The following is an 18,702-nucleotide window of genomic DNA, read 5'->3' as shown; positions in this document are numbered from 1 at the left end:
GTGATATATATGATATATTTACTTAAATCTGGTGAACTAAACCAAGTGTCATATATAGAAACTCTATCCTAGATGGCCTAAGCTGGATAATTTCCATACAGCCAAACCTATCAAGCCATTGCTTGAGTTTCTAAGTCTAAAATCACAAAAGTTAAAGCCCAAATGGAAATTAACTGTCCCAAAATGATGATTCACAGCTGCCTTTGGAATCTGGTGGTGTGTTGCAATATCATACCTCGGATTGTAGGCATCACCTGGTATTTTTGTATTATTTGTAAATAATTCATCAGGGACACTGACTAAAATGCCATTCTACTACGGAAACAAGAAATATACATAGCACAGATTGAAATGTTTCATATTTAAAAATATAGTCTATATATTACATAAAGAGTCCCAAATGTTTGACTGCATGATCCTTACGGATCTACATCCCTGACTTTAATTCCTGTGCTTGCTACATTCCTCATAACTCACCACAACATATAAAAAAATGCACAATAGTAAAACAAATTCACCAATGAGAATCTTTTCAACAAAGTAAAAACAGTAGTCATATGATAAATGTCATATTAATGTTGTCCATTCTATAATCCATAGTTTCACACTATTTAAGTATCTGGATTATTTGCACCAATTTCTTTTTCTATTACCCGTACTTTCTATGGTCATGTTAACTAGTTCAGTGCTACATACTTGACACAACTCAGTGAAATATTGGTTGATTGATTGACACAGGTATTTAATACAAAAAGAGGACTTTGAAATGCAAATGAGGATATTAAACAAACAAGCTTGATGCAGAATCACAAAATATTCTTAGCCTGATTTCCAACAGACCAAAAATGTGAAACACAAATGGGAAGTTGGTGTTTCCGGCCCACACAAGCTTAGCCATGGCAAAAAAGATCAACCATGTTTCTCAGCCCAGTAAAATTCGGTCATGCTCATCCGTTCATACTTTACATTCTTTAATAAATAGGGGCTGTAGTAGGAAACATGCAGCACTGAGCAACTAAAACTCACACCCACATGTGCACACATACATACAAACTATGTATTTATGATTACAGAGAACTTGTACAAAACAAAATGTTGGAATGTTGATTAGATTTACATGTTGCTAAAGTTTCAGTGAAATGAGCCTATAATCATGTGAAAAATGTAATAGCAGAAATTGTTCTTGTTGGAACATAGAGAACTGTCTGTTCTCTTTGCTAGCATTAACCAGGTTTCCCTCCCCCGTTGCTACTGCAAGAAAAAAAAGACAGTCCTTAAAATTGGATCCCATTTTGCACATCTTCAAGTCAATCAGTGGCACTTCACATGCATTTCTAGTTCTGCATTATATCTTCTAAATGCAGACATTTGGCAAGGCCCAAAGGAAATACTTGATTCTAAGTCATACCCACATTGATCATTCTTGGTTAAATAAGTCAAAGAAAAATACATTAAATTGCATTGTCAGCTTAAATATTGATTCTTTCTTAAACTCATTGTAAAATACATTTATTATTATAAATAGTTATTATTTTTTCTTTTCATATGCTAAAGCCAACTTGTTTAACTACTACATGTACATATTTAGGATATAAAACTATAAACTCTTTTCCCCAGTGAGTTGTATGTGATGCCTTCATCATCAATAGTAAATACTGGTACTATTTGTATGAGGCACATTTTCTGACTTTTTTCATTATATATTAGAGAGCATAATCACTGCCTTCTCATTTTGAACATCAAAAGCAAATAAAAAACAGTCTCTTCAGTCCCTAGTATATTTTCATATGACATAAACACTATTTTGATGCTAATTCTTTGGACAATAGTGTAACACCTTGAAGCTTTTCTGATGTTTTTGTCAACAGAATATATACTTAGATATGTATTCTTCCTTTTCCACAAATACTCAAAATGTATTCTGAAAGTAAACATATTCTAGCCAAATAATCACAATCATTTGCTTTTCTTTCTCTTCCATCTGCTCTTAAAGCAGCAATCACAATGTTACAAGATTCTTTGAATAAATGTTTTGCTTTTGAAAATGCGGACAATGGAAAGAACATCCAGCTGCTTGCTCCTATGGGAAGGGACAGAGAAACAGGTTGATAATAACCACTTACCAGTTAGCTCTAGCTACAAAATTACTGTCTAACAAAACAACAATGAAACCTCCTTAAGTTTTAAGGCTCATGCATCTGGGGTCAGCTACGGATCAACAAGGCATCCACATGTTACAAGGATATATTCTCCACGACCCTCAGCTTATAGTGAAACTATTGGGGAAAATGGATCAGAGGCTCTGTAAATAAACATGCTATCCTTATTATTTAATTAGCTAGATGCCACATTCACAGCCAATTATTTTTGCTTTTTATTTGGAGAGAAGTACGTACTTTGGAAGAAAACTCTTCCTACATGCTTTCATAATGTTAATCATTTTAAAAGTTAGGGAAGAAAGTGAAGGAAAGCTTAAGCTAATATGTAGTGAATTTTAGAGTTGCAACTAAGATAATTTACACCAATTTATATTTTTTAACTCACTAATGGGTTTATCTTTCCAGATAATGTATACATTACTATGAATATATCCAGGTAAAATGTACAACTGAATTTGGCAATTTAAATGATCAGTTGCTATTCTGATAATTCATTCATTTAACATTATTGAAATCAGTCTTCTATCTCAGGCTACATTATAATCATCATGATATTAACTAAGTTCATCCAATAATTGATAATTCATTTTCATCTTAGGCTGGGATGGCTGGCATTTCCCCATTCACTTTTGTTTAGGATTGATTGTTCATAGTGTATCATTAGTAAGACAGTGGTTCTGAGACCCATTATCCTTCTTGGTCTATTTGTATTGGCGGGCTTTCTTTGGTGAGAAATCTGGCTGAAAAGAATGAGTAAAATGTTAGCATTTCAAACATTTCTGTCTTGTAAAACATGTTGTGCTTTGTAGAGGATGAAAAAACATCTTTTCCTACTCTTCTAGCTTCTCAGCTACAGCTCAATAACCGAAGAGAGATTAACAAGAGAAAGCATACAAACTTCTTTAATGTAAGTTTTACATGACATGGGAGCCTTTATGAAAAAATGCAGACTTGAAGAAATGACTAACCCCGTGCATTTGTATGCTAGGTTCAATAAAGAATGGAAAGTGGTGGTAAAATGTCATAGGGCAAAGGGGTATGAGCTAAAGATAGTAAACTTGGGGAAACTTAGCAAGGCCTATTTGTTCAGATTCAACCCTTTGGCATCCTTCTGTCTTCAGAAATAAGGTTACTCGTTTCCTCTGGGTACAGGGAGGGCACCTCTCATATGAGAGTCTTATGACCTGCATCAGTGGGGAAGTGGGGTCAGATAGTTCTTCCTGAACCTGCTGTTTCTCAAATCCCTCCAGCTTAAAATATTCAATATGCCCACGGGTCATATTTTGGGGTAGCAGGTTCTGAACCTCATAATTCTCTCATCTGAAATTTTCCCCAAGAAGTCTGACAGTCCAGAAACTTAGTTGGTAGATCATTCCATATCCCAGTGAGCCAGTCTCTCACTCCTAGGAATAGGTCAGTCCTAAAGAGTTGTTTCATTTCGGAAGGTGGTGTTATGGGTGGGAGTAAGGGTACCCACCTAAGTTAGGTTAATGGTATCAATAATCTTAATGAGCGACATTTCTATGGAAATAAAAGTAAAACAAAAGTTAATGGTCCCAACAAATTATAAATTCAGTTTTTGAATCCAGAGGGCAGTCAGTCAAGATTTCTAGATGTCAGGCTGAAAGCATCTTTAGGTAGGGTAGTAAGGACAGGCAGTAACTATTGATAAAACTTTTGGTTTGTAGTTTGAGTGTCTCTGGTGATAGCATTGGACATTCTGGTGAAATTTTTGAGTGACCTACATAGCCATAGGTACAAAGAGTGCCCATACATGATCTGTTATGGTGATTCCCTAAAAGTTTTTATCATCATCCAGCTTCAGCTAATAGGACTTTGGGAAATAGGTAGTTTTTGTTTCTGGTGATGCCAAGTCAGGAAGGGGAGAGAAACACTGGATACATTAACAAGTGACAAAATGCAAAAATGGCAGAATCCGATTTACGAGGAGATGAAAATAGCTCAGAGGTAATGAACATTCACAACGGCGGGTAACACTTTTTCACTGAAACAACATTTTTCTCTACAGTCATTTCTACCAAAGATAATCCAAGACTATTTTTATTTGCAAAAATAAATCTAGTCTTATTAAACTTGGCCTAACTATTTATACAAGTGCAACAAGAAAAGGTGATTGGTTATATAGTTTCTTTTTAAGTCTGCTTTGCAGGGATCCTCGAAAAGCTCAAAGTTAGTTCAAAGTCAGAAAAGACTTTATTTAGAATCTGATTTTGGGAAATTTATCAAAAATGTCAAAAGATTTGAACACTTAATTAAATAAGATCTTGGCCATCTATTTAGCCAAAATGACAATAAGGCATTTTAAAGACAAATACAGATGGTTACATAGATGTGAACAAAACCCTCCACTCTTTTAATATTAAGAAGATTAAATTTTCTTACATAATCAAAAGACCTTATAAAGACAACATGAAGCACAGGAAATTATTTTGATAAAACACAGAATCTTTCTTTCCTAGGCAGCTTTCTTAAAAGGTAACCAATGACCTGCATATCCTGGCAGGTAAAAAGCAAGCAAGGCTCTCAGGACACAAAACAAAACAAAATGAAAAACCCAAACAAACAGGAAAGCAAGAGCTGTCCCTGGAGGGAAAGGATCAATAAACAATGGGCACTCAAAGCTAAACTCACAAGGGTCATAATCCAAAGAACTAATTCTTATGAATATTTTTCCCTGCTAACCTGAATTTGGAAAGGAAAGGGCAAGGAGAAATGTTTACGTTCCTCTCTCAACTAAGCACTAAGACAGAGATCTAGGAAACTGACATGTTAAGAATTCTTACCTTCTACTGGCTTTCTGTCAGTTGTCCCAGACTTCAGCTGCAGTCTCCAAGGTGAGTGGAGTATCTGCCTTTTACTATCCAGTCCCCATCACCAGAAACTGTAGGGGAGGAAAATAGTATGTTTTTACTTCTACCCTTCTAGTTCCTCAGCTGGGGCTTTGTAACAAAAGACAGATTAACAAGAGAAAAACATAAAAATTTATTTAATTTTTTTATGTGTCACAGAAGCCTTCATAAAAAATGAAGACCCAAAGAGGTGATTAAACCTGAGCATTTTTATACTAGTTTGATGAAGAATGGAAAGTCATGGAAAAATATGATAGAACCAAAGGGTATGAACTAAGGGTAATGAACTGAAGGAAGCTTAGCAAGGTTTGTTCGTTCAGGTTCCTTTGGTGTTTTCAGAGATAAGGCTATAGGCAGGGCACCTGTCAAAAGAGGGTCATGACATGCTTTAGAGAAGAAGAGGAATCAGAGTCCTTCCTACACCTGCTGTTTCTCAAATTCCTCCAGCTTAAAATGTTCAATATGCTAAGTTACCATGTTTTGGGATACTTGCCCTGAACTACATTAACTGTAACTTAATCAGTAGTAGGGAAAGATCTTTGTTCAAACTTAAAGCGTGTATGTGTTTATGTGTGTGAAAGAGAAAATTCAAGAAACATGAATTACATATTTCAGAAATTCATATATTGGGAAAGGTTATAAATGTTATTTGAATCTTGAATCTTTTTTTTATTATAATAATATTTTTTTATTATGTTAGTCACCATACAGTACATCCCTGATTTTTGATGTAAAGTTCGATGATTCATTAGCTGCGTATAACACCCAGTGCACCATGCAATACGTGCCCTCCTTACTACCCATCACCAGCCTATCCCATTCCCCCACCCCCCTCCCCTCTGAAGCCCTCAGTTTGTTTCTCAGAGTCCATAGTCTCTCATGCTTCATTCCCCCTTCTGATTAATCTGAATCTTGAATTTTTTACTGGAAGTCTATTAAATTACATTTAGATGGATTTCTGTTCCAAGTCAGACTTCTTAGATACCATTGTAAACTTACTCTAATTTTCTTCTCAATTAAATATGTCATTTTCTTTTGAACACGGAATAAACCCCTCCGGTTTTAGCCAATGAAAGTTACAAATTAGGTCCACATTACCTACAAGCAGTATGTGCTGTCTTATAAGTATGCCCTCAGATCCATGCCTTAGGACATGCTGTATAACATAGACTATCTTTGAGCTTGAGAAACTCAATCTCCTTGGATGATACGCAACAGGTGTGCATCCTATCCTTTGTTTTCCTTTGGCATGGCCCCATTTTCCTGGGAGATTTTAATCAAATGACTTGTTCTCATTTTTTTTTAACTTCAGAATCTTGGATCTGGACCAATACCTTTTAATCAATCCAATTAAGGGAATGTAAGTGGGAGACCTATGAGGAAGGCTGGGTAATTTATGGGACTTAAATTTTTGAAATCATATAAAGGCAACAATGGGCTTCATGCTGAAACACCAAGAGCTAACAATTTACCCTTTTGTCATTCACATCACCCCCCCCCAAGTTAATAGATCCTTTTACAAACTAATTTGGTCCTGCTGATGCATTGATTAGGCAAATTGCCGATATATTTCTTGATAGACAGACATGATGTACTAGGTAAAAGGAACTGCCATAAATATAAGGCCATTAGTAATGTGATGGTGAGGTGTTGGGTGAGGGGAAGTGTTCTCTAATCTTGTGATTAGGTCTCAGTCTTTTAGTGAGCCTGTGCCTCCAGACTCTGAACTTTACCAGTGTTTCTCAGTTGGTTTTTTTTTTTCCTCTCCTCTTAAGTAGCACAGGACTGCTAGAGTGACCTGGAGTTGGGTATTTTCCCTTCCCCAGGTCAGTTAAGCGCTGGTTAATAGTGTCCCCAGAGGGCAGGCCTGGGTAAGAACTGTGTGCTCTGGTATATTTCCAAATGGTTCCTTTTCCCCTCCCTTTGCCAGAAAAGCAAGAAGATATTTTTTTCCTAATGCTTAGAACTTGTTTGAGCTCCTGGAGGTAAATCTCACAAAATTGTGGAGGTCCCCCTGTGACTGGGTCCCCCTGGAAATTTATCAGCACTGTGCCTCCGGCAATTCATCAATCCCAGTATAGGTTTCCTACCCTGACACTGGTTCTCCCTGTGGTTTCCATATATCAGTCTCTGTTCTGGGAATCTGGGACTCTTCATTTGCCTGGCTGTCTTGGGAACAGCAGTTTGCCCTGTCTCTTTCCTTCTCCTAGAAGAGTTGTTGAGTTTTCAGTCTGTTTAGTCTGTTCAGTTCTTCACTTATTGTTAAGAGGGAGAAGTGACTTCCAGGCTTCCAGAACCAGAAACCAAAAGTTCCAAGTGTGTTTCAATGACTGCAAAAATTAGTAGTTCAAAGAATTCAGAGATCAAGGAAATAGATTGTTGAGGGAAAAAACCCTGCAGCCTAGAAGGGAAGCACACAATTTTAGTCTAATACCTTTAAATAACGTAGTAAATGGATGATATGTGATTACCCATATCTATATGGCAAAAACAGACCCATGGAGAAGATGGTAAGTGTGGTGAGGCATTGTCTTTTTGCAAAATGAGTTAGGACACCTTCTTTCCTATAGTATTCTATCAAGCGTTACAATATTAACAAAAGGAAGTAAAAAATGAAACACCTTGGGATGCCTGGGTGGCTCAGTTGGTTAAGCGTCTGCCTTTGGCTCAGGTCATGATCCCAGGGTCCTGGGGTTGAGTCCCGCATCAGGCTCCTTGCTCAGCAGGGAGCCAGCTTCTCCCTCTGCCTGCCGCTCCCCCTGCTTGTACTCTCCTTCTCTCTTTGACAAATAAATAAATAAAATCTTAAAAAAAAAAAAAAAGGAACACCTCGGTGGACAGACATCCTGAAATGCATGAAGATGTCTTATTACCTATAAGGAAAATAATCTCGGCCTTCTGAAAAGTATCCGAAAAAGCAAACTGGAAGAAAAGCCACAACCTTTAAGTTGCATATGCAATAAAGATGTCACAAGAGAATTAGCTCCTTGTTAGTCAGTTATTTCCAAACTGTAGCAAGTGGATAAGATCAAGGTAATGATTGAGGAGACCTTTGGTTGGGCAAAAAGACTGTAACCATACCACTATTTTTAATCTCTAAGATATATCACATGCATTTAATGCTCTTAATATGTTCTTCATGTATATTCCAATGACATTCCAAGACATTTCCATTGACATGCGCATAATATGAACTCAGCAGTCCTAATAAACTTATGAATATGTTACATTGCCCTCCAGTTAATAATTTGAATCTGATGTCAAACAAAGCATACGAGTTTACTGCAAATTCAAAGATGACGTTTGAAGTTTTATTTTCTGCATTTGAGTCCCACTCTCAATTCTTGTTTTGTTGGGGGAAAACTGTATGTTTGTTTTTCCTTAAGTATTAATTTTGTTGATTATGTATGATGAAATATATATCATAAGGATCGGCCTGCTTCTAATAATGTATTGTTCATAATTAAGGTGACTTATTATAAAAGTCCAATGATTAAATCTCTAATTGTGTAACTTATTTTCATAGGAAGTTTACAGAGACTCATCTGAAAACCATTCCCAGTCGTGCGTTTTCAAATCTGCCCAATATTTCCAGGATGTAAGTCATTTTTCTTAATATAAATAAAAGTTTGCAACTGTGCCATGTTATTTTCTAAATGTGTTCTATCAAAACAAATAATTGATATCTATTGTACTTGTATTAGTCAATATCTACATCTCCAATGTATATGAAAAGTTTTATGTATGAGATGTTTATTTGATTTTGTGACCTCTCTAATCCCAAATTTCTAAATGATTTCCTAAACCTACTGCAAATTTAAATTCATTTGGTCTTGAGAACTTAGTAATTCTCCATTATTTTAACGTATGTTGGGATGTGGCAAAAACCTTAGCCAGGGATGTCTCCCATAAATAGATTTATATATCTATCTCCAGTCCATCTTGCCTAGTTACCAATTCTTGATTCACTTTTTACCACTAGGACAAATGTTTTACATTTTGTCAGAAATGTACATAATGATTTCAGACTTCCCTCACTTAAAAAAAATAATAATAATAATTCTAAATCTTAGAAAACTGAATTGTTATACACTCAAGAGCAAGGATAAAAAGGACTTCCATAATGAGTTAAGAGTATAACTGTGTATGAAATGAATGAGGGCCTTTCTTTGATTAATGGATTCTGACAAGCAATGAAGATAATTCAGGCACACCAAATGACAATACACCCAGGAGCAACCTGTGTGACTTGGGCTAAATTCATTCATTTCATGATCATTTTTATCTATTGTGTCATTTCAGGGGTATTTGACATTTTTAGTTGTTAGGAGAGGAGGGGGCTACTGGCCTCTGTGGGTAGAGGTGAAGGATGTGCTAAATACCCTGCAGGGCACAGAATATCCTTCCACAACAAAGGATTTTCTAGTCTCAAATATCAGCAGGGCTGCAGTTGAGAAAACCGTCCCAGCTAAACATCTCTGCAGTCTTTGATTCTCCTGACCAGCCCTTCCTTTTTCAAATTCTTGTCTCCTTTGATTTCCTGGATATTGTTCTCATCCTTCTTTTTAACATCTTACCTTAGCTACTCTTCCTCAGTCTCCTTTCCCAGCTTCCTATTTCATTTCATTCAATTCTTTGAAGATCAGTTCATTATTTTGTCCCAGTGCCTTTATACCCTCCTCTCCTTGAATGAACACTCCCATCCCTTTGCCTTCAGTATTATGTAACACAACTCATTCCTAAATGAGTGTCTCCAGCCCTGACTTGTTCTTACAAGTCAGGCCTGCTTTAGAAGCTTCGTTCCAAGTATCATCATCTTGAGTCACTTCAAACAGCAAATCCAGAACAAACCCATCATCTTCCTGCTAAACTGTTCCTTCTCCTTCTCCCTTTAATGGCATGACCATTTAGTGACCTATAAGCTAAACACCTCAAATTCCCCTTTCACTCTTCTTTTTTCCTCAATTCCTATATAATTGCCTATCTGGTGTCTCTACTTGGACGTCCCAGTAGCTTGACCATTACTTTATTCATTCATTCAACAAACATTTATTGAGCCCTACTTTGTGTCTGGCACTTTGCTAGATGCTTCACATACAACAGCTGACAATACTCATGGAGTTTCCACTTTCCTTCCTAAGAGAGTGATAGTGCTATGATGGGGTCAGTCATAGAGTGCTACAGAACTCATACAAGAAGCATATTATGTGGATGGAGAGTGTGGTCAAGGAAGGCTTCCTGGAGGAAATGACACCTAACTTGTGATATGCATTATCTGGGTGGTGGGAAGAGGGGGGAGGTAGAAAGATAGTTCCAAGCAGAGGGGAAAGCTGGGCTATCAGTTAAATTAAAATAAATTTGTTGAGGCTGGAGCTTAAGCTGGGAGAAGGGCAGTAGAGAAAAATGAAAGCAGGGAATGAGCAAGTTCAGGGCCTTGTGAACCATATAAAGCAGTTTGAAATCTTCCCTAAGGGCCAAGTCACTGAGTGGTTATAAGCAGGGAATAACAGATCAGGTGCTTTAGAAACATTCCCTTGTGCTATAGAAAGGGAGTCAAATGGAGTAAGACTGGAGACAGGAAGCTAGTGAGGAGGTTGATCCAGTGTCCCAGGGAAGAGGAGATGGTGAACTGAGTGATGATGGTTGAAGGGAAATAAAGTGGGCACATGTGAGAAATAAATAGAAAGACCCAACAAACTGGAAAGTTGATTGATTTGGAGGTGGAGGGAAATGGAGAAGAGTTTCATCCGAGTGTCTGACTAGGACATCTGTGTAGTTGATTAGCATATTCACTGCACTAGAGACGTGTTCTGTGGATTTGCTGTGGAGGGTCAGGGAGCAAGTCAGGAGTTCAATTTGGGGCATGTGGCATTTGAGGTGCCTTTGAGGCATCAAGCAAGCTATGTCCAGCAGACATCAGGACACAGACATAATTTTTCATTCATTCATTTGACAAGTATTTATTCAGCCCCTACTATATGACAGTGACTATTCTAAGAGATGAAGATACATCAGGGAACAAACAGACAAAGATTGATGCCCCTGTGGTGTTTACATTTGAATGGAAGGAAATAGACAATAAACCAAAACCATAATAAATATGTACTGGTTTATAAGGGAATAATGGATGTGGTTAAAAGAAAAAAGCAAAGTAGAGTAAGGAAGACTGGAAGTCCTGGTATGGGGGATGCTCAGGGAAAGACTCAGGTAGGGGTTTTTTGAGATTTGAGAGTCATAAACAGGCAGATGTAACTGAGACCAGGGAAGGGCATCAGGAGAGAGAGAGGCTGAGGAGAGTGAAGAACAAACAATTTTAAGAGTATGAGGTGCCTGAGAAAGCAAGAAGGGGTGGGATCCAAATAGAGGAATTGACTTGCTACAGGAAGATTGTCATTTTTTACACTGTCACAAGAAAGAAAGTAGTAAGAGATGAGGCAGGTGCAGGTATATTAATAGGCTTATTGGTGGAGAATTCAAGGAATTCTCATCTCGAGGTTTCAGTCTTTCCTACAAATTATTAAAAGGTAATCTGCTAATATTGAGGGTGAAGAGTTGGAAATTTGAGGTTTGAAATAAAAGTGATGGGCAATTAAAGAGGGAGGGTTGGTTGAGATACACAGGACACCCAGGCAGATTTGAAGACCATGTTGAGACTTTCTCCATGGAGACTATGCTGGATTCTCCAATCTGGTTAAATGTTCCCTGATCCATATCAGTGCACTTATCACTCTACATGCTAATCCCATTTACCTACCTATATCACCTACTACTGTGACTTCCTTGAAGCTAGGGAACAGATCTATTTTGTCAATGCCCATTTACTGACACAGAGTAAATATTCAACAGATATTTGTTGAATGAAAGCACACAGAGATACATAAGTAATCGTTAAAGATATGATATGTGTAGAGGGGAAGAGAGAAATCATTTGGGTGATCCTAGATAGGTTTGCCTGGGACAGGACAAATTTCCACCTATTATTCAGGTATAATTATTAAAAGCAGCCTGTGTAACTCACAAAAATATCCTAGTTTGGATGATAAATGACATGTCACTGTACTGATTACATAAGATTTATAGGCTAAGAAGAAATTTGAGGAAGAGGGGGTATTTTGATTTTTCCTATTAATAAAAATGGGATAAGCAAGCAGGGAATCACTTCTTTCATCCCACTGAATAAATGGTTCCTACATGTTGTCTTCACAACTGAGCTATAAGAGCCCTTTAAGGATGTATAATTCAGTTGGAGAACTGGAACTTCAGTTATTATGACATGGGCAGAATGACCATCCCAGTAACCGACTGAGAAAGCTTCACACTTCTAAACTAAGAAATTCAGGAGAGAATTTAGAGCAATAGATAGGACCTAAAGTTAGGTAAACAAGTTTGCAGCCTTCAAAATTAATCTTGTCCTTCAGATGGCTCAGCTTTATCCATTATAAATCTTTGCAAACCCTACACAATAAATTAATCTTTTCAATGTGTTCCATTGTTTCCTCTACGTTAAAGATATACTTGGATCAAAATAATTTATGTAATGTTATCCACAAGTGGCAATGGTTTGGGAGACCTGATAAATCAAAGGCTAATTGTTTAGAGAATAGATAAATCAAAACAGAACGAATAGGACCATTAGAATTTTCACAATGACCATGGCAAAAACTCAAATGAAATAGAACTCCTCTCATAAACATAATGTTAATGAAAATATTTTGCTTACAGACTAATTCAAACTATAGATGAGTGGCCCTCAACCCTGCCTGCACATTAGAATCATCTAGGATGCCTTTTAAAAAATAAAAGTATTCGCATGTCATCCCTTATAAACTCTGACTTAATTATCCTGCATCATGTTTTGGACATATGTAAATTTTAAAAGCCTCCTGGGTAGTTCAACTGTATGGCCAGGGTTAAAGAATCTCTGCTGTGACTACAAGTGGACACCATCTATTAATTCTTAATTTTCCCAAATATCATAGAGATGGCTGCATTAGTCATTCTCATTACAAGAATAGAATTTGTGGAGATTATTTGAAACAATATTCCTACATATTCTTGACAAGTTGTACTTATTTCTCTTTTCATCCTTAATACTTTTATTTGAGTTATCTTTTGCTTACGAACATTCAAGACAAATCTTGAATGTTCCACTTCATCAAAATAAAGAAGAGAAGTCTTGAGTGGATGTGGAGTCACCACCCTATGTAGTGTTCCTCTATAGGATTATAGATTTCGCATCTTTGCAACTGTATTTCTAATCCCATGCTGTCACATACTCCATTAAAAATGCCTCTTTTTTAATTCTTGTGTTCTTTTCTAATGTCTTTCATTTTCTGCTATTTTGAGTAATTCATCCACTCATTCATTCATTACCTTCACATATATTTATTGAGCGTCTACTAAATGCCACACATTATGAAAGGCGCTCAAAATTCAAAGGACACCCAAAACAGGCACAGTTTTCTATTTTACAGAATGCATAGCCTAATCAGACAATAAAAATCAAATATTATCCAAACAATCAGAAAGTTGCACTGTGATAATTAGTGAAAGGAGAAGTTCCTGGTGCAATGAGATATACTTAAGGGAAATTTGACCTAATCAGGAAATTTAGGGAAAGCTTCTGAAGAAGTATAGTTGAATGAAATCTTAGGGGTGAATAGGACCTAAAGAATTGGGAAGCTTTCAGGTATCACAGGATCTGAAAAAAGTATAACTAATTTTAACATAATTAGGGAGAAATCATGTTGCCTGATCTGGGAAGCCCCTGACAAAGCAGTTTCATCAAGATTAGTATGTTTGGGGTATGTATGGCATTTACAACCCTACTAACTGTCTACTTTGCATTATATTTTTGTGACATTCAGCTACTTGTCAATAGATGCTACTCTGCAGCGGCTGGAATCACATTCCTTCTACAATTTGAGTAAAATGACTCACATGTAAGTACAATGAAAAGTGCAGCATAGACTGCGCCATAGCCAGTCTTGATTGGTAATTCTGGGGCTCTAGATGGTTGTAACAGCTGGGTTTTTGACCATGGGTCAAAACTTCCATTTATGATTAAATTCTAAACTGGTTCTCACAGTTTATTAATCCATCCAAAATTCCACTTCCACAGTTCAAAGGTAAAGACAAGGGGCACCTGGGTGGCTCAGTCAGTTAAGAGTCTGCCTTAGACTGAGGTCATGATCCCTGGGTCCTGGTATCGAGCCCCACGTCAGGCTCCCTGCTCAGCGCAGAGCCTGCTTCTCCCTCTCTCTCTCCCTCTCTCTCTGCCTGTCTCTCTGCCTGCTTGTGCTCTCTATCAAATAAATAAATAAAATCTTAAAAAAAAAAAAGAAAGGTAAAGACAAAACTAGGAGTTCTCTTCTGAAATTGTCATTTCATTCTATTACTACTGTGTCAGCTGATTTCACTGGTGTGGATGTCAGTGAGTCAATAAATATTTACTGACTACTGACTTGATTCCAGGTCTGTGCAAGATTCTGCAATCTAACATTTTTTCTCAATTAGGAAAGAGAAATGTAGCTTCATGGGATTAGAGCAGGAGTGGGGTTAGGAACTCTGGCCTTGGAGTTGGTTAGAATCAGGTTTGAACCCTGGCTTCTCTGCCCACTCACTATCTAACCTTGCACAAACATGTAATCTTTCCTAGCCTTACATTCCTTATTTGTAAAATAAGGGTAATAAGAGTTTTACCTTCATATGGTTAGTATAAATATTGAATGATATAATGCATGTAAGCCCATGCCTAGCACATTAAAACCAGTCAGTACACTTCATATGTAATTATTCTATTTCTCTAATACATTACAATCAATTAAAAGTTGTACATAATCACATTATACTCTTCTAAGGAGCCATTTAATTTTATGAAATGCTATGAAATATTAACTATTTTCATGAAGAAACAAAAATACCTATTACGTATAAATACTATGTTCTAGGGGTGCCTGGGTGGCTCAGTCAGTTAAGCAACCGACTCTTCGTTTGATTCAGGTCATGATCTCATGGGTCATGAGATCAAGCCCCTCATCAGAGTCTGCACTCAGTAGGGAGTCTGCTTGAAAGATTCTCTCCCTCTGCCCCTCCCCCGGCTCTCTCTCTCTCAAATAAATAAATCTTTAAAAAGAAATACATACTATGTTCTAGACACTATGCTAAACATTTTGTTTTCTGTATTTAACCCCCTCATTTAAGGCTCAAAAAACAACCCTATCAAGCAGAGATTATTTTTCCATTATTTATATAAGAAAAATATAAATTCATAGAGGATAAGTACGTTTTCCTTAGTCACACAGTTACTAGGCAGTAAGAGCAGAATTTTTATACCATAAATGTATCACTCAAAAATTCTTACCCTATGCACTATATTATACTGCTTTCAAGAACACTGAGGCTCAGAATGTTACTTCCAGCTATTGTAGGCAGGCTTACATCAGATCAACCATTACTCTGAAAGCAACTAGAAAAGATGGACGGAAAAAAAATCTTTAAGGGGTTTTAAGGGGATTTAAGGGGAGAGAAGCAAATCCCAAAAACAACATTAGATTATTTTCCTCTTGTGGTATTCTGTGAATTATAAGCAACAACTGAGAGGCTGAGGTTGAACAAGTTTAGGCAATCTCATAGGGCTAGCAAACCAAAAACTACAGTTCAGGGTTTATGAAGGAGGGTGGCTCCTTAGTAAACAAACACCCCAGGATTTTAGTTGCAATCCCTAAAAAGCTTCATCCCATAAGTATGGAATAATGGGAAATAGATCAGCCCTCATGAAGGCTAAAGCCTAGCTATGAATCAATAAAAAATAACCAGGCATACAAAACAAAATGAAACAAGAATATGTGGGAAAAATCAAGAGAAGAAAACAAACAACAGAAAATGATCATAGGAGATTCAAATATTGGCATTTTGGAGTACTGGAGTAATGAGGCACAGACTTTAACTGTAATTAATATATTCAAAATTTTAAAGACAAGATAGAGAATTTCAAAATAGAATTAGAAATGTAAAAAAGGATCAAATAGATCCAAGAACTTAAAAATTCAATAACTGAAATAAAATCTAAACATGAGTTTAACAAAAGATTAGACACAGCTCAAAAGAGAATTAGTAATCTGAAAGATAAGTCAGAAGAATATATCCAGCCTGCAGCATGGAGAAAAAAAAGAAAATTTAAACTATATGGCACAGTAGGGGTGCCTGGGTGGTTCAGTCAGTTGAGCATCTCTTAGTTTCGGGTCAGGTCATGATCTCATGGGTCATGAGATCAAGCCCTGCATTGGGCTCCACACTCAGCAGGGAGTCTGCTTGAAATTCCCTTCCTCTGCCTCTCCCCCCATGCTTGCGTGAGTTCTCTCTCTCTCCCCCACCTCAAATAAATAAATAAATCTTTAAAATATATGGCACAAAAAAAAATCTAGCATACCTATCATTGGGTCTCAAAAAAAGAAGAGAGGGAGAATGAGAGAAGCAATATTTGTAGAGAATTTTCTGAAACTCCTAAGGGAACCAAGTTGCAGATATAAGAAGTACTGGAAACCCCAACAGGATAAATACAAAGAACCACATCAAGGTACATCATGGTAAAGGTATTAAAAACTAAAGACAAGGGATGCCTGAGTGGCTCAGTCAGTTAAGGGTCCAACTCTTGGTTTAGGCTCAGGTCATGATCTCAGGGTCCTGAGATCGAGCCCCACTTTGGGCTCCCAGCGCATTAGGGAGTCTTCTACCCCAGTCTCTCTCTCCTTCTGTCCCTTCCCTCACCCATGCACACTCTCTAAAATAAATAAATAAATCTTTTTTAAAAAACCAAAGACAAAGTAAAAATTATTAAAAGCAGCCAAAGGGGGGGGGAATACACACAAACTTTCAAAGAAGTAGCAACAAGATTAATAAGCTGACTGTTCATTCAACAGAAAAGATAGGATCCATAAAAACAATAGAAAGATACCTACAATGAGAAGAACAAAAATAAAAATAGTAAATATCTGCCAACCCACCAAAAAGGCTTCTTCGAAATTAAAGGCAAAAGAAAGACATTTCAAGCAAATAAAAACTGAAAGAATTCATTACCAGTAGGCTCATATTAAGAACCTACTAAAGGGAATTTTAAGGTTAAAGAAAAATAATGCTAAATAGTAGCACAGAAGTACAGAAGGAAATGAAAAACAACAGAAAAGGTAAGTATAGATGAACCTTGGCTGCACAAAACAAAAAATATCTTACTGGGTTTAAAAAAATAGTCAGTCCTTTCACTGCATGATGGTATGGGATCATGAAACTGCATGCTGAAACCATACAAAGCGATCTTAATATCAGTGAAAAAAAATTACGATTGTTTTGTGACTTTAAAAAATTTTTATCAAAACAGTAAAACCTCTCTTACTATTGGTTATGAATGTATAGAGAAAGGAAAAATAGTAAACTGATACTTATTTAGCATACTGTAATTTTAAACTTTAAAAACATTTAGAACTAAAATGTTTTATTTCTTTGTAAAATACTTATCAAGAGTAGTTTGTACAGTGCATGCCTTTTTTCTCTTTACTATGTAACTTGCAAGAGCATCACATCGATGTCTTGGCAAACTGTCATACTTCTTTCTAGATCTTAATCAGCTTCCAAAATGTAATTCTCTGTTCTTTCACTGTCATAAAATATTTCTAAGAGTTCCTTTAATGTGAATTTTTTTTATCAGCATCATTTCTTTTAGGACATCTTCATCGTTTTATTTGCAACCACTTTCCTCACTGATGTCAATAATTTGCCTTCACTAAGTTCCTTTGATTGAATATCTAGTGTCTCTCAAACAGTGGCAGTATCAACATTTGCATGGTCAGCTACTTCTCCTATGACTCCATTTACGTTTAATTCAAGTTTCACTTCCAGCATTATCATATTTTGTTTCTTTGCTGCTCTTTCGTCTCTGCTGGTCAGTTCCCTCTTTCAATTATCCACTTTTATAAAATGTCACATGGGTTTATCACTGGAAGACAAGGGGGCAATTCAGCTGCACAAACTGAATGACAGATGCTCAGTGACCAATCACCAATGACTTTGAAAGAAGTGGTGCAGTTGGTCACCTATCATGACATGCATCTCTTATTTACATAGTGATGTACACACTGACGAGCTAGCAGCAAAGTTTGTACTTTGTGCAATTATTCACAGTTGATATATTGTGGTAGCCACAGCTCGAACCATGTTGCTGGGACCAGCTATTATTTAAATTTAACTAAATATTATGCATACTGAAACCATGCAAAGCAAGAACTACCTATATCCACAGAATTAAAAATACACAATAGCAAATAAACAAAGGTTGAGAGGTTTATACATGGTGTTAAAGTGTTCTAAAGTCCTTGAGTTGTCTGAGAAATGCTAACAGTACTAACTTATATTAGATTTTATAAATAGCGAATACATGTTTTATTTTTAGTATTTTATTTAAATTCAATGAATTAAATATAATGTATTATTAGTTTCAGAGGTAGAGGTCAGTGATTCCTCAGTCCTATGTAATACCAAGTGCTCATTACATCACATGCCCTCCCCAGTGTCCATCACCCAGTTACCCCATTTCCCAACCCAGCAACCCTCAATTTGTTTTCTTTTTTTTTTTTTTAAGATTTTATTTATTTATTTGACAGAGACAGCCAGCGAGAGAG

At 36.6% G+C, this 18,702-nt stretch overlaps 1 protein-coding gene across 1 annotated transcript in view; it reads left to right on the top strand.

Annotated features, from left to right (window-relative positions):
- Positions 1-18,702, top strand: part of TSHR (thyroid stimulating hormone receptor) — a 157,471-nt gene that overhangs the window by 70,164 nt on the left and 68,605 nt on the right. Inside the window, exons 2-3 of the mRNA XM_008699076.2 lie at positions 8,556-8,627; positions 13,897-13,971. Of these exons, the coding sequence (XP_008697298.1) occupies positions 8,556-8,627; positions 13,897-13,971 (147 nt within the window). The remainder of the gene's footprint in view (positions 1-8,555; positions 8,628-13,896; positions 13,972-18,702) is intronic.

Source organism: Ursus maritimus, unplaced genomic scaffold, assembly GCF_017311325.1.
Source record: "Ursus maritimus isolate PB19 unplaced genomic scaffold, ASM1731132v1 scaffold_25, whole genome shotgun sequence".
Taxonomy (NCBI): domain Eukaryota; kingdom Metazoa; phylum Chordata; class Mammalia; order Carnivora; family Ursidae; genus Ursus; species Ursus maritimus.
The sequence above is the reverse complement of the archived record's forward strand: the minus strand, read 5'-3'. Positions and strand labels throughout refer to the sequence as shown.